The 23,654-nt window shown below is 39.7% G+C and overlaps 1 protein-coding gene across 1 annotated transcript in view; it reads right to left on the bottom strand.

Moving 5' to 3' along the window:
- Positions 1–317: 317 nt before the first annotated feature.
- USP12 (ubiquitin specific peptidase 12) overlaps positions 318–23,654 on the bottom strand; it is a 99,658-nt gene continuing 76,321 nt past the window's right edge. Inside the window, exons 7-9 of the mRNA XM_055124703.1 lie at positions 10,604–10,801; positions 4,755–4,833; positions 318–3,549 (exon numbers count right to left, since the gene is read on the bottom strand). Of these exons, the coding sequence (XP_054980678.1) occupies positions 3,448–3,549; positions 4,755–4,833; positions 10,604–10,801 (379 nt within the window). The 3' untranslated portion in view covers positions 318–3,447. The remainder of the gene's footprint in view (positions 3,550–4,754; positions 4,834–10,603; positions 10,802–23,654) is intronic.

Here is a 23,654-nt window from a genome sequence, read left to right as displayed (position 1 = left end):
TAGAAGGTGGCAGAAATACCTTCTTTCTTAAAGGAAATAATGAAGTATTTTTCCTTTAAGATTCTATCAAATGGGTTTCTTTTGAGAGACAATACTATTACAAAGACAAAGCAAGATGAGTGCTGATCAAACACTGGTGCATATGGGTTTCTATTTTTCATACATGGTGTGCTATCGGTGAAATATCTGTGGATAATAAAAATAATACCTTCTGGTCAAAAGCCATAAGACCATTTCCAAAGCATATACTCCCAATTTCCAAATGCTTTTTAGGTATAAGGGGAGAAAAAACACACACACACTTAAAACCCCACAAGCACAAATAAACCAACTTTAATAGATATTATTTTGTATTTATATAGTGCTTTCTTCAAGAACCTTAGATGCTTTACAGTCATTATATCTAATTAAGCCCCACAACAACCCTGTGAGGTAGGTATTACTCCCATTTTACAAGATAGGGAGGCTGAAGCACAGAGAGGTTAAGTGACTTGCCCAAGGTCACACAGTTAAATTCAATGAAGAACCAGGACCTGAGCGCCTTAGCTTCCCAGTTCCCAGCTACCTCACGAGAATATCTCATGAGAATCTTTAATGAAAAGTATCTTTAAAGAAAGTATCAAGAGTAGTATGTTAAAACAAGGGGTCTTTCCACTGCTATCCAGGAATGAAAAACCCTACACCGATGGTTAAGTGGCAACAAGACCTGTATTTTATTACACTCCTTTTGTCCCCTTTCTCCAATTCCCATGGCTCTTGTCTTGAGTGAGCTACTGGTAAAATTTCCAAGACAGAAGCCCTATGACTTTGAAATGAGACTTAATTTAGCATATTCACTTTTAATCACGACAATTTATAGAACCTTTTATTCCAATATACAAAATATGTGACAGCTGCCCCCACACACATGTACACAGAGAGCAATCGGTTGGCATGTGCCACTGAGGCCCGTCCCTCCTGTCCCCAACAGTCACCAACACACACACTCTCACACTCTGCCTGACATGGGGTCACTTCTCTTGGCGACTCCCTCTGCACTTTCCCTGCAACCATGACCCCGAGTGCCTCTAAAGTATACTGAATTTCTGATTTCCAAGCTTCTGACACTTGACTTAGCTGCAGCTGCACTGAGAGCAGAAAGTTTAGTGGAGGAGAAACATCCCACAGTGTGTGCCCCCCACCCCCACAAATCACACCTACTGAACAGGGTGTGAGGTGAGCAGTGTGTGACTGCTGTGGAGCTCAGTAAAAACACTGATAAGTTAAAATGCTCAAGAACTTGCTTTCACACAAAATGTCACCTTGGTGTTTACTCTATTTTCTTAAATGTGAAATGTAAAAACAGATACAACATAGTATTTCCAACACTGTACCTTAATGCAAATGACTTCATCTATCTTTCTTATATATGTTGTGGCCTCACACATGTGAAAATTGATCCAGCTTCAATTTACTCTTCTCTATACTGAAAGCTACATGAACTGCAAGCTTTAAATTCTAGACAATTTGGTATAAGCCCTCAAAATGAAAAGATACCCACTGCTATGACCTTCTCACATTCTCTGTTGTGATTCTCTGTGCAATGTTGGGAAGGCCAGTAATTTACACAAAATTCCAGGCAGGGTAAGGCTTTAGAAACTATATCTTAGAAAGCAATTTGTCAAAAATACATAATCATTTCCTCCCAGCACATCTGTTTAAGCAGTCCAATTAGTTGAGTGACCCTGTTAAAGATCTGTTCAAGGAATGAATAGGTGAAGTCATTTCCTGAGCTAAAAGATACAGATAATAAACATTAGTAATAGCAGCAGACAAAAACATTCTTTTCTGTTGTTTCTCATAGTCAACAGAATTAGTAAAAATAAGTTTATAAAATTACAGCAATTAAAAAAAAGAGTACTGTCTAAAAAGATTTGATAGAGAGCATTCATGAACTGATTGCTATTTTTAATATATGTTCAATTGTTTTCTGCAAGTTACATCGGCCACTGTCAGACAACTTACTGATTCCTAGAAAAGTGTCGTTTACATACATTTTACATTACATACATCATTTATTAAAACTCCCAATAAAACAAAGTCTAACAAACACAAAGTTTAATTTCTGAACAATCTGTCAGTAAAATTCAAGTTGGAATGGTGGGGTGGGGTCAAGGGGGACTTGCTTTGTGTCTTCCCGGTTTACATCCCTAAAATTTCATCTTTCAGGGGTTTTAGCCAACCATTCAGACTGTGGGGGTTACAATGAATGATCTCTTCTTTCCATATTACTGGAAATAACATAACTGGTATAACATGGATATCCCAAGCATGGCCTAAACTCGAAACATTAAAGTTAATAGTTCTAAATATTAGTATGCTACCACTGCAACCAGAATTTTTTTTTTATCATTTTATCAACTAAAGGCAACTTCTGACAGTTTTTCATTTTACTGAAATTAAAGTTGAATAAAATAACTGAGCTACAAGCTAAACAAAGGGACAAATATTTAGCCAGAGATATCAGTTCCTCCTGAACAAGAATATTTACCTCCTCTCATTGCAATTTTTCTTTAGGTATCTTACTGATATAAAATAGTTTAAAATTCACCATAAAAATAGAAACACACAAAAGACTAGTTAAACAGACAAAAACTAACAAAAATATGCTCAAATTTACTGACAGAATCATGGACACTTCATACAATACTTAGACTCTATCAGTTCTAAGTAAAATAAATAAGAAAAAATTGTAATTACAAAGCCAGTCTTTCCCCTTGGGGAAACAAAAAGTCACGTTTGACCAATTGTTCCCTACATATACATATACTGTATATTATTATAAGCTTCTTCAGAGAAGCAAAACATATTTGTCTTCCTGACACTGGATTCCAGTATGTCAGTTCTTTTTTTCCTCTAACATCAGGAAGGCAACTCCAAGTGTTGGGCCCAAAAGTATTTTATTTTTGGTTCACGTTTGCGAAGACCACCCAATTCTGCTATACATACTCAACACAGGCAAATTTATGCCATGTGTTCAATGTACCTCCTTATAACTGACACAACTTAGCACAGATTCCTATTCTTCCTACTGTACCCCAAGGAGTTCTGATCATTATTGGTACAACTAGTAAAGAGAAAATGCATGTCAATTACTGAAAGGTTTAACTAGAGGAGCTGGTATCTCTGATCTCATTTCCTTGTTGCATGGGACTGCAGATACAGCACGATACCTGAGCAAAGAAATCAACTGCCATGATAGGAAGAGCTTGTTAATCATAGTCTTTGCTTTATTGTGTGCAAAGTGTGCTACTGCCCCCTGAGCTTCCTGCATTTCTCTTTTCTTAAAAAAAAAAAAGAAAAAGAAAAAAAGAAAGGAAAGAAAGAAGAAAAAAATCAGTGCTTGATCTTTCCCAAATAACCAGAGAAGAAACGAGGCAGAAAGTATCTCTTCATCACTGTTCTCCCTCAGTCCCGGGACTGATAGAAAAGAATGTAACCAGACTCAGAGTTCTTTGAGATATCTGATGTCAACCCGTAGAATTCTTCAATTGCTTGTGCATCTATTTTCTGGGAGGCAAAAAATAAAAGTTAGTGTATAAATGAGCTCTTCAAAATGCTTAAATCCAATAGAATCTTTAGTATTTCTTAGAATCATGCTTTTATGTCCTCATTCATAAATAGCTCTAAACAGAATGGCTTAAATTAAAGAGATCATCACTACCAAGTATTCATGATAACATGGAACAGCTAGAAGACACTGGGTGGGAGTGTGTAGATACTGGTATACACTTTTTGTGTAAACACATTCTCTTCTACAGCTGAACATACAACTACCCTTTGGTTAACAACTCTTAATTCCAGAAAGAGTTGAACTATATAAAATCACAAATTGTCAACCATCTGAGAAATCCAGAAACCTCAATTTCTTTCAGTCCAACCTAATCGATACCAACAAAGAACAATGAGTGCATGAGCCTAGTAAAAAAACTTTTAAAATAAATATTAGATAAACATTTTTCTAATAAATAGACCATGAAAAATTATACAGTAATAAAAGAAAACTGTTATTGCAAGTACTAAGAATGACTCTCACAGAGGTCATGAGTGGAAAAAAACAAAACACAAAAGTAGTTAGAATGGATAATTCATTTACATTCAAACACAGGTAAAATGAATCCTATGACAAAAATCAATTCTGTGATGTTTCAAGGAATGGTGGGCAGAGGGGAGGAGAGCTGTGGGTGCCGAGCATAATGGGGACTGAGAAAATGTACTGGTTCTTGGTCTGGAAGTAATGTGCAAGTGTGCGCACACGTGCATGAATGTAGATGTTAAAAGTCATGATTGTTGCCTAGGGTTTATAAATCTTACTGCATGCCATGCTTGCCGGGCTCTCCGAGAGGGGCAGAGGAATTGAATTTGGGTCAGCAGCGTGCAAGGCAAACGCCCTACCCGCTTGCTATCGCTCCTGATGCCCGCTCAAGCAATTCGATAAGCAACGGGATGACAGTGACAGTGACTGCATGCCATGCTCAATAAAACTTTTTTAATAATGTATTTTTTAAAACTAGCTATAGCTTGATAGCTTTTCCATGTTTTAATCTAAATGTGGTCAAGGTCAGATGATCATCCAAGACAGGATTCGACAGTATGGAGCAAGCCCTGGGATCAGTGTGGAGATCAGGCAAAAGCTCACGTGGTGGAAGAACACACTGAAGGCTTAGACACATATACAACTTTGAAGAAAAACAAGAGATGAAGAAACTACTTACCTCTACAATGTCGTCATCAAACAACAACCAAAACTCATGACTCTTAACTATTGCAATGTAATGGCCTCGATTTGGACCACTAAAATAAAGCAAAAGTTAATTCTAGTAAATGTTTATTAATATTACTTTTTCTAAACCCAAAATTTAATGTTTCATAAAACATTTAAATAGATTAAAAAATCTTAACCTATTCTCCGTTCTGCATTGATCTGTACTCCATTTAATTAAAAAAATTTAAAAAATACCAAGAATTACCAGTGTTTTTTAAAGGTATGCTATTCAAATTAATATATTTGTAAAAATTTTACATTTCTTTATCATGATTTTTCACATATGCCTCTATGAAAGATTTAAATAAACGTATTAGCATTATGAGGAGAAGAAAGATTGTCTTAGCCAGAATAAGCATGTTCTGCACAGAACACACAGAATAATGCATACGGAAGGATCTCTAAGTCTTATACTGTATGGCAATAGTTTTCTCTTGAAGAATGATCTCAATATATTCCTCGAAAGGGCAAAGATACTAAATTCATGATTCAGAAATTCAAAAATAAAAAATAAAAAAATTTATACATTTAAAAAAATTTCTTTCTCTTTTATAATAACTGCTTTAAAAAGGACATGGCAAGAAACCACAATAGCTAATTAGAGGGAGAGAACAGAAGGGAATGCCCTGCCACAGTGACAGGGTGGGGTGGGGGGAGATGGGATTGGGGGAGGATGGGAGGGATGCTGGGTTTACTGGTGGTGGAGTATGGGCACTGGTGAAGGGATGGGTTCCCGAACTTTGTATGGGGGAAGCATAAGCACAGATGTGTATAAATCCGTAACTGTACCCTCATGGTGATTCATTAATTAAAAATAAATAAATTTATTAAAAAAAAAAAGGACATGGCAAAGAGTTTAACCTCTACCAGTTTAAGTATGATTCATTTTAAGTAATTTGAAATAATGACTCTATAACTGATACCACAGAACTTAAAATTAATTCAACACTATGCATTCTTTATGGTGCATGCTATTTTAACAGTAAGGACCTCATGCATCAGAAGAGCCACTAGGATGTCGCAAATCTTTTGATCTGCATGTGAAATAAATTTTAGGTAATAAAATGACATGAAAGAGTACTTTTTCACTCACCTCAAAGCCTCAAAACTTGTTTCAAGAAATATCTAATGCCAAACTAATCTGCTTTCGCTGTTTCAGCTAGAGTCTTGTATTTTGTAGTGAGACAGTAAGAAATACTCTAATTTTAGAGAGGTGAGAAAAAGTGAAAAAATCCTAGTAGGGTTGAGGAACAGTGCCTCAGACTAAGGCTGACAGCAGATCTGAGTGGAAATGTGAAAAGGTTAGGCAGCTGTTTCCTTTGGCAACAAGTCTGAAAAAGGGTGTATAAGAGCAAGTTACAAAAACTAAAATTAAGATGAAGAGTGGAGGCTAACAAAAGGAATGAACTTTCATTTGAGGAAGCTGTTTACTGCAGACTTGGATTCTGAACCTAAGACATGTTCAGTTGTGCATATACGTGTGCCGAGTGTTTGCAAACACCTGTGCTGATTGCTATGGAAAGAAAAGACTACAAGAAAACTATCCCAGAGACATGACCAACCCTGTTGAAGCTCCAAAGCCAGAACACAGGGCAGAGCAGGAGATGACCATAGTAACAGCATGGAAAAACCACATCCAGTAGGAGAGAGGAACAAACTGAGAGACCCAACACTGATCACACAGTGAGCTGAGTCTGAATAGTTTATGGGATGATATCAAACAATGCAGCAAATATTTCTTGGCAGTCTCAACTACACACCAGCACTGGTGGCAGAAAATGAGTGAGGTATATTAGTATTAGCATTCTGAACATGAGATGCCTTGCTAGTTAGAGCATAAGGGCAAATGTAAGCCCTTTCCCTGATAAATCTTAAAGAAGGGCTGGAGAGACAGTACAGTGGGGACAGTGCTTCCTTATGGACACCTGAGTTTAATTCCCAGAACCACAGTCTCCTGAGCTCCAGTGTACCACTAGAGTGATCCCTGAATACAGTCTGGGTGTGGTCCAAAAGCAACAACAATGAAACTTTCAAAAGAGAAAAAGGGTTTCAAGTACTATTACTTTTGCTAGCACAACAATTATTTCCTGTTAAGATGTGCTGATTTTCATCAAGAAAACAGGCACTGCATACCATAAGCAGTAAGTCATGGTGAGCAGTATGCCCCACTTTCTCCCCCTGCTGTGCCCCCTCCCCCCACACTTGAATAGAGACACGGATGGGAGACTGAGGCTGCAGAGAAGGACCCTGGAGACCAGGGAGCAGCGAGGTCTTCCAGTGAGATGTGACAGCGGAATCAGGAGAGAGCAGAAAGAAGGTAGCAGACAACGTGTAATGATGGTGAGAGACATAGAAGAGCGGGAAAGGGGGCCGTGGGCAAGGGCCCGCTGAGAATCTGACCAGAAGGTTTTCCACTGAGGTCAGTTCACATTTCCGGGCAATTTTCTAGAGCATTCTGACTGCTGAGATTGAAGAAATGGGTAGAGGGATGGCAAGATAAATTTCAAGTATTTGTGCAAACCTGTACTCAATAAATGACTGATGGTAACACTTGCAGGAGAAGCAAGTGAAGGCAAAAAAAGAATTTGTTAAAAAAAAAAAAAGGAAAATGGTCAATAGATGGTCAATAGTCTAAGGGTTTGGGTTAGAGAGAGTACAGCATGGGGGATATTTTTACTTGCAGGCCTGAGTTCAATCCCTGGCACACCAGGCATGATTCCTGAGCAGAGAACCAGGAGTAAGCTATGAAACAGTGATCTCTCTCTCTCTCTCTCTCTCTCTCTCTCTCTCTCTCTCTCTCTCTCTCTCTCTCTCTCTCTCTCTCTCTCTCTCTCCTCTCTCTCTCTCTCTCTCTCTCTCTCTCTCTCCCTCTCTCTCTCCTCTCTCTCTCTCTCTCTCTCTCTCTCTCTCTCTCTCTCTCTCTCTCTCTCTCTCTCTCTCTCTCTCTCTCTCTCTCTCTCTCTCTCTCTCTCTCTCTCTCGTGCAGCCATTCAAGAAGATCTGGTCTAATTTTAGTAGCGGAAAACGTCATTGAATTTGAAGAAACAGTTGAAGAACAGCAGGCAGAGTCAAGGATGCAAACTGTTTTTATTATTGCTATTACTAAACAGTAATAATAACTTAAGTGACTTGCTCCTAATACTTTTACTCCTAATAGTTCAGAGAGGTGGTCATACTATTTGTTTGATAGAAGAAAAAATCGTGGATTTATGATGAAGTCACACTAGTCAGAAATGGCAGGTTTCTCCCACTCTAAAGCCTCTGGTTTGAAGCAATGCCCATGAATTTATTGAGTTACACGAACTTGCCTTCATATACCACACTCTTAACTTTAATACAAAAAGCTCCCCCAAAATGAAAGAGATGATTTCTGGGGATAGAATGCCAATAAATGCAGATGGAAGCGACTGAATGTCAGAACCATCACCTTTTTCCAGATGCTGTTAAGAGATTCTGAGTAGAAAGCTGGGAGAGACAGCAGGATATGAGGAAGCTGGGATTTCAGCTGGATAAACATGCTGTTATTATACAAGTTTTGAAAAACCAGGCAGGAAAGGGTGAGTGCCCAATTTTAAAATTATAGGAAATCTTGGAATAGAGATGAATATCCTGTCACAGACGCCCAAATATACGGCCACTTAATATCTGACAAAGGAGAAAGAAATGTGAAGTGGAACAAGAAAAGCCTCTTCAACAAGTGCTGCTAGGAAAACTGGATAACTACATGCAAAAAAATGAACTCTGACCTCTGTCTAATGCCAGCACAAGTCAGATCAAAGTGAATTAAAGACCTCAACATCAGACATGAATCTATAAGGTACATAGAAGAAAATGTAAGCAAACTCTCCATGACATTGAAGCTAAAAGCATCCTTAAGGATGAAACAGCACTGACCATGCAAGTGGAAGCAAATATAAACGAATGGGACTACATCAAACTAAGAAGCTTCTACACTTCAAAAGAAACAGTGACTGAAATACAAAAGAGCCCACAGAATGGGAAAGAATATTTACCCATTACCCATCTGATAAGGGATTAATATCCAGGATATACAAGACACTAGTAGAATTGTATAAGGAAAACCCTCCAACCCCATCAAAAAATGGGGAGAAGAAATGAACAGAAGTTTCCTCAAAAAAAAAAATATATACAAATGGCCAAAAGGCACATGGAAAAATGCTCCAAATCTCCAGTCATCAGAGAGATGCAAATCAAAACAATGAGATATCAACTCACACTTCAGAGACTGGCACACATTCAAAAGAACAAAAGCAACTAGTGCTGGTGTGGATGTGGGGGAAAAAGGGACGACTCTCTTTCACTGTTGGCGGGAATGCTGACTGGTCCAGCCTTTTGGAAAACAATACGACAGTCCTTCAAAAACTAGAAATTGAGCTTCCATATGACCCCGCAATACCATTCCTGGGAATATATCCCAAGGATGCAAAAAAGCACAGTAAAAATGACATCTGTCCCTATATGTTCATTGCAGCACTGTTCCCAATAGCCAAAATCTGGAAACAACCCAAGTGCCCTAGAACAGATGACTAGTTAAAGAAACTCTGGTATATCTACACTATGGAATACTATGCAGCTGTTAGAAGAGATGAAGTCAAGAAATTTGCTTATAAATGGATAGACATGGAGAGCATCATAGTAAGTGAAAGGAGTCAGAAAGAGAGGGACAGACACAGAAGGACTGCATTCATTTGTGGAATACAGAATAACATAACATGAGGCTGACACCCAAGAACAGTAGGTACAAGGGCCAGGAGGATTGCCCCATAGCTGGAAGCCTGCTTCATGAGCAGAGGGTAGAAGGCAGATGGAATAGAGAAGAGATCAGTAAGAAAATGATGGCTGGAGGAACCAGTTGGGATGGGAGATGTGTGTTGAAAGTAGATAATGGACCAAACATGATGACCTCTCAGTATCTGTTTTGCAAGGCATAATGCCCAAAAGTAGAGAGTATGGGGAATATTGTCTGCCATGGAGGCAGGGGGAGGATGGGAAAGGGGGGGTATACCGGGGATATTGGTGGTGGGGAATGTGCACTTGTGGAGGAATGGGTGTTTGATCATTGTGTGATTGTAACCCAAACATGAAAGCTTGTAACTATCTCACAGTGATTCAATAAAATTAAAAAAATAAAATTACAGGAAATCTTATGCATTAAATAACATGCTTTAAAGGCAAAAATGCAGTTCAAACCCTTTTTGAGTCATTTTATAAATAACAGTTTTTATAAATAAAAGTTGCTGCACTAAGTTAACAAGGAAAAAAACATACTGATTGGTAAAAATCAGAAAAATGGTAATTGGGACTGGAGGGTTAGTAAAGCAGGTAGGGCGTCTGACCTGCACACAATCAACCTGGTTTTGCTTCCAGCATCCCATATGGTCCCCAAGCCCCACAAGGAATGATCCTTAGCACACAGCAAGGAGTAAGCCCTGAACACAGCCGGTGTGTTCCCAATCCCCCACCCCCAAAATAAGAATGATGATTGAAGATTTTTACCAATAACCAAAAATAGAAAAACTAAACAGCTTCACAATTTTCTGACTACTATATAAATAATTTGACTAAAAGTTAAGTCTAGGCAATATACATGATTTTAATATACTGATGTTTTAAAGAGGAAACAGAAAACACTGTTTTGAAACAGAACTCTCTGGTCCTGAGGCAATGAAGGATGGAGTTTGTAAAAGCTCTTCTTTCCTTTCAAATCACCCTCCACCACTCTCACAGGCTTGACCTGGCAACTTAAGATTCCCCCAAAACCCCACAGAGGTGCATTACCTTCCACAGTGAACCACGACGGCAACAAGGTCGTACATTCGGTCAGGGTTGGTTGCATCACCTGAAGTGTTAAACAGACGAAGTTCTAAAGGAAAAACTACCCGGTAAGAAAGTTTTGTGTATCGATGAAGCTGATCCATGTATTTGAATCTCTTAAGGTGTAGAGCTAGGATCATGGGTAGTTTTTTAACTTTCATCCTGTTAAAAATAAAATGAAAACAGAAGCTCATAAAAGACATTCGCCACATCTCAAACACTTATCTCACTTTATGATTCCACTTTACTGTTAACAGTCACTATGTATTTCTACCAATTATTTTGCACTGGCAAAGTAACAGGCTGAATGTCTTCAGGCTAGCCTGCCTCAACCATTACCACCAAATCATTTGATCCAACATTCAACAAGGCTCCAGGACAGCTGGAATGCCAGCAGAACTTCATTAAGAAACATGTATCTCTAAAAGACGGGTCCTTTGTTATATAGCTAAATATACATGATGCTTATAATTGGTGGAAGAAAGCTAATTCCTTTGGATACGATTGGAAATAGAAATCTATTTTGTTCCTTCTCTATAAAACACAGGAACATGAAGAGTGTAAGAGGAGAAAAACATTAAAAATCATGCCCATAGTGGCAAAAGGGATAATATAGCAATTAAGGTGTGGGTCCAATCCCTAACAAACCAGATGATCCACCAAGTCCACCAGGAGTGATCCCTGAATACAGAGCCATGGGCCAGAGGATAATAGAGTAGGTAGGATGTTTGCCTTTCATGTATCTACCGGAGTTCGATCCCTAGCACCCCATCTGATTCCCTGAACACGACTAAGAGTGATATCTGAGTACAAAATCAGGAGTAAGTCCTGAGCACAGCCGGGTATAATGCCCGCCCCTCTCCCCCTCTACCCCACAAACAAAACTTTAAGTGCAGAGCCAGCTGGATGTGGTCCAAAACCCAAACCAAAACAACAACAAAAAGACATGTTATAAAGGTGGTTTGCCATATTAGAAATAAATCCATTCTTAAAAATAATGAGTGTACAAATAAAATAATCTAGAAATTTAGGATTATTTTAATTGTGGAACACATGCTAACCTTATTATGCTTTTAAATGTTATTTCTCCCAGAGACTAACTTTATACCACATTCCTTAAAATGGTATATTTGTGGAGCTTAATTCATGTTATACCCCTGGGACAAATTACTGCTCTCTCCAGTTTTCCATCAGAATGTTAAAGATTTACTTCACATATATACAGTTTATTCCACTTCAAAGCACTTAAATGATCAGTGCCTTCTTGCAGAGTTTAGTTGCTTGGTAGGTAAATCATTTCATTCATTTTACTTCTCCACTAGCAACAGGCTTGGAACATGATAAATACTTGACAAAACGTACAAAACTGAATCTTCTGTACTCAGTAAATCTAACATATTTCATAATTAAAAAAATTTTTCTAAGTCACTGCCTCTAGTAAATTTTCCTAAATTATATATAACATTACAGTGAATCTGGATTCTACATATCTTAAAAGAGATGGATAGCCTGAACTTCAGAAATATTTTCTGATCTTCTAACCTGACTTTTGAAAAAAATTAGCAAAAGTAAATTTAAACATGTAATCATCTTGGAAACCAATCTAGCAATAAGACTTAAGAGCATCTGTGGGCTTACCCTCAATAATCCCAAATTTAGAAATTTAATTATGTCATCTCAAATACAAGATTGTTGAGAAAAATTCATTCCTAGAATTATCTCATATTATGGCACAGTGAGAAAAATCCTAATGATTCATCAATAGGAAATGTCAAAATAAATTACTATTAAAACAGGGTATTATGCAACTTTAAACAATGCTGACAATGGAAACTTAGAAATGGCATCAGAAAACATAGCAAGTGAAAAAGTGAAGATACAATACTATATGCACAAGCAAACTATAAAATATCAGATATTTGATTCAACTCATGTAGAGTTGATTTTTAAAAGTTTATGAAACAACAAATCCAAAGCACCTTTGAAAATTTCCAGTGGAGTAAAGATCCAGAAGAAAAATTTTCTCAGTAGTAGATAATTGTCAATGTAATCAATGGCAGTTAAGATTAAGGAAGTGGGCTAGCAGTTAGGAAAGCTGTGCCTTCAGAAATTAAGAACAGAAGGAGGATATCTAAATGGAGAAAAGAAAAAAAATCTAAACACTAGCTAAGATTAACAAAATAGGCTTGACCAGACATCACACAATGAGTATGACTGCCACTAACAGACACATCCCAAAGGAAGTACTTTTGGCTACCACAGGAAACCAAATGCTCGTGGGAGTAAAAGTGACAATGTCAAAAAGAAGTATCTGTGTAGCCATATTTCAAAAGGAAAGCTTAAATTTTTGTCCATATTAAAATAGTACCTGGGGCTGGAGCGATAGTACAGTGGATAGGACATTTCCCCAGCATCCCATATGGTCCCCCGAGCACCACCAGGAGTAATTTCTGAGTACAGAGCCAGGAGTTACCCCTGAGCATCGCTGGATGTGACCCAAAGAAGCCAAAAGAAAAAAAAAAAAAAGAACAGAAAATAGTACCAGAAGCAAAGAAGATACCACACATGTGCACACAAGTAAGGAGCCTAGATTTCATTACGCAGGTTTTATAGAGGGTAGGAGGAGACAGAGTGATTTCCTCTCAAAACACCTATTGCAGCACCTCCAAGGAATTTATAGGATTTTGGCTTTCCTGCAAATCAAACTTGTGTGGAGAAATGGTCAACAAAAAGAGTGCTGAATTTCTGTCATCTGGAAATAAGTGTTTTAGAAAGATGCCATGGGTTCAATAAAAAGCACACTGAAGAGAAAATAGGATACCAAGCATTCTTTTCATTTTAGTTATTTATCAAGTCTGAATTAAGTGTTGACGGCACCCTTTTCCTTTATACATACATATATATATGCATATATATATAACTGAATCACCGTGAGATAGCTACAAAACTTTCATGTTTTTCAGTCATACAATGATCGACCACCCATCCCTCCACCAGTGCACATTCTCTACCACCAATGTCCCCAGTAATAATCCCTCCCCCCTTTCCAACCCTCCCCCTGCCTCTATGGCAGACAATTTCCCCATATTTTTGCTCTACTTTTGGGCATTATGGTTTGCAATAGATACTGAGAGGCTATCATGTTTGGTCCTTTATCTACTTTCAGTGCACAACTCCCATCCTAAACAATTCCTTCAACTGTCACTGACTTAGAGATCAGATCACTTCTCTATTTCAGCTGCCTTATTCCCCAGCTCATGAGACAGGCTTTCAACTATGGAGCAATATTCCTGGCCCTTGTGTATACTGTCCTTTGATGTCAGTCTCATATTATTTTATTTTATATTCCACAAATGAGTGCAGTCATTCTATGTCTCTCTCTCTTTCTGACTCATTTTATGATACTCTCCATAACCATCTACTTAAAAGCAAATTTCTTAACTTCATCTTTCCTTACAGCTGCATAATATTCCATTGTGTAGATGTACCAAAGTTTCTTTAGTCGTCTATTCTCAGGCACTCGGATTGTTTCTAGATTCTGGCTATTGTGAACAATGAACATACAGGTGCAGAAGTCATTTCTACTATGCTTTTTTTGCACCCTCGGGATATATCCCCAGAAGTAGTATTGTGGGGCAATATGGAAGCTGAATTTCTAGTTTTTGAAGAAATGTCTATAATTGTTTTCCAAAAAGGTTGGACCAGTCAGCCTTCCCACCAACAGTGAAAGAGTTCCTTTCTCCCCCATATCCATGCCAACACTGGTTGCTTTTGTTCTTTTGAATGTCTGCCAGTCTCTGTGGTGTGATATCGCATTGTTGTTTTGATTTATATCTCCCTGACAATTAGCGATGTAGAGCTTTTCCTCATGTACCTTTTGACCATTTTTATTTCTTTTTTTCAGGAAGCTTCTCTTCATTTCTCTTCCCCATTTTTTGATGGGGTTGGAGGTTTATTTCTTGTACAGTTCTACTAGTGTCTTGTATATCCAGGATATTAACCCCATATCAGATGGGTAGCACTGTAGTCCCACTGTTTATTTGCTCAAGCGAGCACCAGTAACATCTCCATTGTGAGACTTGTTGTTACTGTTTTTGGCATATCGAATACGCTATGGGTAGCTTGCCAGGCTCTGCAGTGCGGGTGGGATACATTCCATAGGCTCTCTCTGTATTTTGGTCAGTTCCTTCTAAGGTGCGAAAGTTTCTTAGTTTAATGTAGTCCCATTTGTTTTGTTTCTACTTGCTCGGTCAGTGGTGTTTCATTCTTAAAGATGCTTTTAGCTTCAATGTCACGAAGGGTTGTCCCTGTATTTTCCTCCATGTACCTTATGGATTCAGGTCTGATATTGAGGTTTTTAATCTACTTTGATATGACTTTTGTTCCTAGCATTAGACAGAGATCAGAATTCATTTTTTTGCAGGTAGCTGTACAGTTTTCTCAGCACCACTTGTCAAAGAGGTTTTTCTTGTTCCACTTCTCATTTCTTGCTCCTTTATCAAGGACTTAGTGATCATAGATTTGAGAGTCTGGGACAGAATATTCAATTCCGTTCCATTGGTCCGCGGGTCTGTTTCTAGTCCAATACCATGCCGTTTTAATTACTATGGCTTTGTAGTACAGTTTGAAGTTGGGGAAGGTGATGCCACCCAACTTCTTTATCCCAAGAAGTTGGGATACTTAGCTATTTTTAGCTATTTGTGGGGGCTTATTGTTCCATATGAATTTCAGGATTGTTTTGTCTACTTCTTTGAAAAATGTGTCATAGGTATCCTGATAGGGACCACATTAAATCTGTATAGTGCTTGGGGAGTATTGCCATTTTGATAATGTTAATCCTCTTTATCCATGAGCAGGGGATTTGTGTATTTCTTACCGGTAGGTCAATGTTGTCAACTCCATCCCACAACATCCCCCAACATTTCCCTTCTTGGTAACCTGACTTCAGTCACCAGAGTCCAAGAGTTTACTTTCATTCCTTATCATTTACTTCCTTTATATACAACAAAGCCAAAAATTAGCCCACGTTTGCTCCTTACTTCTCAAATGGATTTTACTTAACGCAACACGACTCCCTTTAATTCTATTCAAGTTGTAGCAAGAAAGGATTTCCTTGCTTGTATGTGCATATTCCAGAGTGTGTGTATATGTGTGTATGCATGCATAAGTGTACACATATACAGCATCTTGATCCATTCATCTGTTGTTGGGGATTTGTATTATACCAAGATCTTGGAAACTATAAACAATGCTGCAATGAACATGGGTCTGCACGTAATTTTGCATTAATGTTTTTTTGAACTCTTGTGGTAAATGTCAAGGGGTGGAACTTACGGGTAATATGCTGATTCTATTTTTAAGTTTTTGAAAGGTCTTTGCTCTGTTTTCAATTGCTGAAATGGAGAACATTCTGATCATGAATGAGTGAGAATTCCTTTCTCACCAAATCTCCACCAGCAGTAGCTGCTTCCAAATTGCACTTCCCAAGAGTTCAATAGGAATGCTATAATCAAGAAGTCTGTAGGCAGAGAAATTCTGGAAATCTAGATAAGATCGTTTTTTTTCTCCCCAATTTTATGGCTTTTCTTAAAGACTACAATATTAAATATGAATGAATTATAGAAAAAAAATTTTTTGGGGGGGTCACACCTGGCAATGTGCAGGGGTAACTCCTGGCTCATGCACTCAGGAATTACTTCTGGAGGTGCTCGAGGGACCATTGGTATGCTGGGAATTAAACCCGGGTGGGTGGCATGCAAGACAAACGCCCTACCCACTGTACTATCGCTCCAGCACCTAGAGAAAATTTTTATTAAAAAGTCATTTTATTCTGGAATACTTGCCTGTTAGCACATTCATGACATTTCCAGAAATTGTTCTTCAGCTTCTTAAAATAATGGAACTTTTTCTTTTTTGCTTTTTGGGTCACACCTGGAGATGCACAGGGGTTACTCCTGGCTCTGCACTCAGGAATTACTCCTGGTGGTGCTCAGAGGACCATATGGGATGCTGGGAATTGACCCCAGGCTGGCTGCGTGCAAGGCAAATGCCCTAACTGCTTTGCTATCACTCCAGCCCCTGAAATTTTTTTAAAATTTATTTTAATACAAACATCGATGTCTTCTGAATGGTAGTGCAACTTTACCATGCACATTTTTAAACTGTGGCAAAATACAAGTAACCACTGTACTGACTTAAAAAAAAATTTTTTTTTTGTTGCATCACTGTGAGAACAGTTACAAAGCTTTCCAGTCTAAGTCTCCGTCATACAATGATCAAACACCTATCCCCTCACCAGTGCACACACTCCACCACCGAGAACCCTTCCCCCGCCTATGTAGCAGATGATTTCCATCTTACTCTCTCTCCGCTTTGATCTGATTCAATATTTCGACAAAAGATCCACCATTATTATTTGGAAGTTCCCCCAACATTTAGACCTGCCAAAAAGGCATCATTAGATAATTTGTCTTCGATTCTGATAAAGACCATTTTGAATTTCTGATATTTTAGTAGTAAGTCTGGAGGGATTTCTACCAAAAGCTGCTGGATTCCAAGATTGTTTTGTGTGCCTCTGGGATCATGGCTGTTCAGGAGCCAGGAGCCATTTGTGGGCGGCAACTCAGGGCCTTGTTGGGGCAGGGAGAGGGGCTGGTTCCACCCCCCCCATCCCGTGAGGCCCTGCATGTCACATCACATCACATCACATCACTGCAGTCTCATACCTGGCTGTCCAATAGGCTCTGAAAAGGTGGCTGGGGAGAAAAGGCAGAAGGGACAAACACCTTTCCCCATCTGAGGTGGCATGGTGCCGTAGTTTACTGCTCAGTGCAGATGCATTTCTGCCAGAAGCCGCTGGGTTCCTAGATTGGTCTGTGTGCCTCTGGGATCATGGCTGTTTAGGAGCCAGGAGCCATTCATGGTTGGCAACTTGGGGCCTCATCGGGGTGGGGAGAAGGGCCGGTTCCACCCCCCATCCCTCGAGGCCCCACGTGTCGCTGCTCTTTCTCCAGTTTTGGGCAGGGGCAGACATCTTTTATTTTCCATTGCTCACTTTGTATACCAGGAAAGATCGAAGGAATAGTCCTGTAGCCAGTCGCATACTGTAGGCATGCTTGTAGAAGCTCATGGTCGCCAGGATTCCATCTGGAGAAGGTGGGGAGACTACATCTACTCCATCTGGGGGTCCCAGAGATATTGGCTCGGTATGGAGCCCAGAGAATTCTCCGGTGTTGTCGTACCCGCCGGTTTTCTTCACTGCTGAGTGCAGCAGGATGGTGCCAGGGGTGAGCTGAGGGCATGACTTCTCGCATCAGGGGTGGGCGGGGAGCCAGTAGGAACTTCCCGGTTTCAGCTCCACCACGTGGTTCAGAGAAATAGTCCTGATAGCCACATACTGGAGCCATGCTTATAGAAGCTCATGGTCACTGGGATTCCATCTGAAAGGTGGGGAGACTGCACCTGCTCCATCTGGGGGTCCCAGAGATACTGGCTCGGTATGGAGCCTGGAGAATTCTCTGGTGTTGTGGTGCCCGCTGGTTTTCTTCACTGCTGAGAGCTACTGACATTTTTTTTTTTTTAACTGAGTCACCGTGAGATAGTTACAAAGCTTCCCTGTTTGAGTTTTGGTCATATGATGATCATACACCCATTCCTTCACCAGTGCACATTTTCCACCACCAAAATCCCCAGTATCCCCTCTGCCCCAGCCCAATCCCAACCTTTCCCCTGACTATGTAGCAGGCAATTTCCACAATATTCTCTCTCTACTTTGATCACATTCAGTATTTTGACACCAATCCTACCTTTATTACTTGGAATTTTCCCACCACCACTCAAAGCTGCTGAAAAGGCAATGCTAGAAAATTTGTTTTGTATTGCTTGTTATGGATAGCATACAATGTCATGCAGCCCCAAGAGTGGCCGTATGCTGCTGGAATTCTAAAATTTTAATAATCGCAGTCTGGAGAGATTTCTGCAGCAAGCTGTTCAGTTCCAAGATTCGTGTGTGTATCTCTGGATCATGACCATTTGGGAGCTCAATAAGTAGCCAGGGGGAAAGGGGAGGGCGCATTTTGTAGGCGTCACCTCAGTACTACCAGAACGGGGGGAAGGAGAATGGCAGGCTCCTCCCCTGTCCTGTGCAGCCTGGCATTTGCCACTACTCCCCCCGCCTACCTTGAGTTCTGGAAGATGGTGGCCGTCAGGATTCCTAGGGGGCAGGAGGAAGGACAGCATCTGTTCCTGTCTGGAGTAGCCTGGCCAAAATAGCCTATTGCAAGGCCCAGAGGCATCTCTGTAACGAGTTGCTCGGTCTCGAGATTTGTTTGTGTGTCTCTCTGTACTGACTACTTCTGCCTCTTCATATAATTAGAATCATACAGAATTTGTCATTCTGCAACAGACTTATTTAACATTATTTAACATAATGCCCTCCAAGTTCACTCACTGAACAAGACAGGATTTCCTTCTTCACTCATCTATAGATATGTACTTAAGTTGCCTTCACCTCCTGGTTATCACGAATAGTGCTGCAATAAAGAAAGAAATACTATATCTCTTTGAGAATCTTCTTACATCAATTTTTTTCAGAGACATGACTGGAAAGACACTAGATCCTATGGAGAGTCTAGTTTTAATATTCTGGAAAACCTTCATTGTTTTTAATAGTGGCTGTAACATTTTACATCCTCATCAATAGTGAAAAAGGGCTCCAATTCTGCCACACCCTCATTAAGCACCATTTCTCTATTTTTCTGGACGGTGGCCATCCAAACTGTCATGTAGTGGATTCTCACTAGACCCATCATGAAGATTAGCAATTTTCACTTTTTCATAGGCTTGTTGATCTTAGATTCTTCCCTGGAAAAGTGTATATCTTACTGTAGGATAACATGGGGTTTGTCCTTTTAGCCTTGCCACAGGGAACTTAGTTTACCTTAGAGCAATGCCCTTTCTGTATGGATACAGGAAGACAGTTAATATTATGCTTTGTAACTTGGGAACTGATTGACTCCAATAATATTTACTCCTGGGCATCTGCTTTCCTAGCACCCCAAAATCAGAGTCCCGATGAGGGACGGAATAGACCCAGGGCAAGCTGTGAGCTACCCTGGCATCGAAATGGGCCAGGCCAAAGCACCACAATACTCAACTATAAGTTGAGAGCATGGTCATAGACAAGTGCTGTCTATCATAGACAAGTGCTGTCATGATCCAAAAGTAACAATGAGACTAGGCCTGATGACTGTGGTCTGGAATATATAGTGAATGTCCTCAGGAAGAAACAAACTTTAAGTTTATATCTCTTATTGTGCTCATACAGAATGACATTGCTAGAAATATTAGACGTAAATTTACTATAATTATTTACGCGGATTACTAGCTGAGGAAGGAAGAAAGGGACACACCCTTATTTGGACTCCACCCTTGAGCAGATCTCCTAGTAATCTCATCAAAATCCTTAGATGAAATTTTGTTAATCTCCTTGAGAAATGGTCTTACCCTTCTTTGTTGATTTGTTAATGTTCAACCCACCTTTGTGTCACCACCCTATATAATTTGCTATATAAACTAAGACTGTGAGGGCACTGGGGGGAGACAGAAGAAGACGACAGGGGAGACAGAAGAGACAGAGAAGGAGACACACGAGAGGACACAGGAGAAGAACAGAGAAGACACCGAAACAGAGACAGAGAGAGTCGAAGAAACCACAGAAGAGACTTCAGAGACAGACAGACAGACAGAAGAGAGCACAGCGGCACACACAGAAGCAGAGCACAAGAAAAGCCGTCCCTATCCGGTCCTTATACAGCGGCTCGAGAACACCGAATGCGAAAACACTGAACGTGAGCGGCGTGTGCGAAAGAGAACTGCCCTGAGTGCCCTCGGACAACGGAATCTCCCCCTCCCTCGAGCGCCGCCCCTTGTGATTTGATATTTTTTATTTGATATCAAAAGATTTGATATTCTTTTGCCCTCTCAACGAGGTTTTCTGTTGAGCTGCAGGAATTCTTTATATATTTCCATAACTAACACTACTAAATATGTAGTTTTCCTGTTCCATAAGTATTCTGCAAATATTGTCTCTTATTCATGCCTCTTCATTCCTTTAATGTTTCTTTAGCTACGTATACGTTTTTAAGTTTGATGTAGTCCCATCTGTCCACTTTGCAAAATGGGACCAGGGGCCTGGGGCTACTCCAGATGTCTGACCTGGTGGTGTGGGTATGACCTGGTGGCTCAGGCGGAGCTAGGGAGTTCTGGGCATGACAGTGCTGTTGGCATCCAGGGCCACTCCTGTGGTGATGGGACAAGTTGGTGGTGCCGGAGATGGTACTTGGGACCTTGGATGTGCTAAGCAGGCATGCGACCATTTAAGTCAAACCCTTCGGCCTCATTCCCATTCATCTATTTGAGCTTTTGTGCTATATGCAGATATTACCGCCCAATCCAATACCATGAATTTTCCTTTTCTACCCCTCTGAGAAGTTTCATAGTTTCAGATTTTTGTCTTCAATTTTGACTTCATTTTTGAATATGGCATAAGGTACATTATACCTTTCTGGTGTGGACAACCAGTTTACCTAACATCACCTGTTAAAAAAGATTATTTTTAATCCCAGAAGATGACTTTGGCACACTGGAAGATCCCAGGTTATTCCTGGGATTCCCATTCTGTCCCACTGTTTGATATGTCTATCTTTATGTCAGTACTGCACTGCTTTCATTACTTTGCTTTCACATTTCTAAGTCAGGAAATAAGAGGTACTCAGCTTTTTCCTTTGCTCTTAAATGTTGCTTTGGGCATTTGGGTTATTTGTGGTTCCATGAAAATTTTACAATTGTTTCCTCCATTTCTATGAAACATTCTATTGGAATTTTTTGACAGGGGCTTCACTACATGTGCAGAATTTTTTTTTTTTAGTTTGCACTTTTAATATTAAATCTTTCAATCTAAGAGCAAAGAATACTTTTCCATCTATTTGTGTTTTCTTCAATTTCTTTCAACAATGTGTTATAGTTTTCAAAGTACGGGTTTTTTTCTTTTGCTTTTTTGGGTCATACCTGGTGATGTAACAGGGATTACTCCTGGCTCATGCACTCAGGAATCACTCCTGGCGGTGCATGGGGGACCATACGGGATGCTGGGAATCAAACCTGGGTTGGCCGTGTGCAAGGCAAATGCCTTACCTGTGGTGCTATCATTCCAGCTCCAGAGTACAGGTTTTCAAGCCACGGAGTTAAATTTATTCCTAGATATTTATTTCTTCTTGATATAACTGAAAATAAGATTTTTCTCAATTTCTCTAATGTTCACTATTAGTATACAGAAATGCAGTTGATTTGTGTGTATGGATATGCAACTTTACTGAAATTAAATAGACTTTTAGTGGCACACTTTAGGGTTTTTATATATAATACCATAACTTCTGCACATCATGACAATTCTACTATTTCCTTTCCAATTTATATGCCTTTAATTGCCCCATAGCTGGAAGTCTGCTTCATGAGCGGAGGGGAGAAGGCAGATGGAATAGAGAAGGGATCACTAAGAAAATGATGGCTGGAGGTATCAATCAGGATGGGAGATGTGTGTCAAAAGCAGATAATGGACCAAACATGATGACCTCTCAGTGTCTGTGTTGCAAGCCATAATGCCCAAAAGTAGAGAGAGAGTATGGGGAATATTGTCTGCCATGGAGGCAGGGGGAGGGTAGGAAAGAGGGGGTATACCGGGGATACTGGTGGTGGGGAATGTGCACTGGTAGAGGGATGGATGTTTGATCATTGTGTGATTGCAACCCAAACATGAAAGCTTGTAACTATCTCATGGTGATTCAATAAAACTTTTTTAAAAAAATTATATGCCTTTGTTTTTTCTCTTTCCTAACTGCTTGGCTCAGACATCTAATGCTGTGTTGAAAAAAAAGTTGTGACAGAAGACATTCTTACCTTGTTCATGATCTTAGAGGAAAAGCTGAATTTTTGACGTTAACTATGGGTATTTCATGTCTGGTCTTTCTTAAATTGACCTAGTTTCACCTATGTTCAATATAACTCCAACAATTTCCTTCTACTCCTGTTGTACTGGGTGTTTCGATCATGAGAAAGTGCTTCACCTCATGCCTTTTCTGCATCCACTGAGATGATCAGTGTTTCTTTCCATCAAGACAAGAATGTTTTTATGTTTCAGATTTCTGTTTCTCTAACTATGATCTCTATAACAGAGTCTTATCCTGCTGTTCTGAAACTACAGATAGTTTTTTAAGAGATGGTAGGGAATCTCAGAAGTCAATTAATCCAAGAGACTCAAAGTGATGAAATGACTTGCCTAATACCACATTGGAGCTTGTCAGGAGGGATGACACTAGATTCTAGTGATGTCATTTTTGTATTATTCTCCTTCCATGAACTTACTATAGAAATATTCTTTCCTGTGTCTGAAAACCTGCATAGCAGAGCCTGGCAAGCTACCCGTGGCATATTCAATATGCCAAAAACATTAACAATAGGTCTCATTCCCTTAACCCTGAAAAAGCCTCCAGTCGTTGGGAAAGACAAGTAAGGAGAGGCTGCTAAAATTTCAGGGCTGATTGTAACAGAGATGTTACTGGTGCCCGCTCAAGTAAATCGACGAACAAGAGGATGACAGTGATACAGTGATGTCTGAAAATATCTTTGGCATCTGTGTATGTGGGGGGGGAAGGGAGGGCACGGAAGGGTGAGCAGGGTGGGAATATAAATATAAAATATGTTCATCAAGGCATGCATATATATAATCTTCTCTGCAGGAGAGGATTTGTGTACTACAACTACAGGAGTGCAAAGCTCTGTGAGCACAGGAAAGAGAATGAGCATAAGTCCATGTGTGAACACCAGCACCGCAGTCAGGCGTGCAACTCCCAGTCGCGAAGCAATGTGGTAACAAAGGAAAGGTGGGACTAGTACCTTAAAGCACAGTTCGTGAAGAAAGATTAAAACAAGTAGGGCATTTGTCTTGAACATAGTCAAC

The sequence above is a fragment of the Sorex araneus genome, chromosome 1, assembly GCF_027595985.1.
Source record: "Sorex araneus isolate mSorAra2 chromosome 1, mSorAra2.pri, whole genome shotgun sequence".
NCBI lineage: Eukaryota > Metazoa > Chordata > Mammalia > Eulipotyphla > Soricidae > Sorex > Sorex araneus.
Note: the sequence above shows the minus strand (reverse complement) of the source record. Positions and strands in the feature narration are given on the sequence as shown.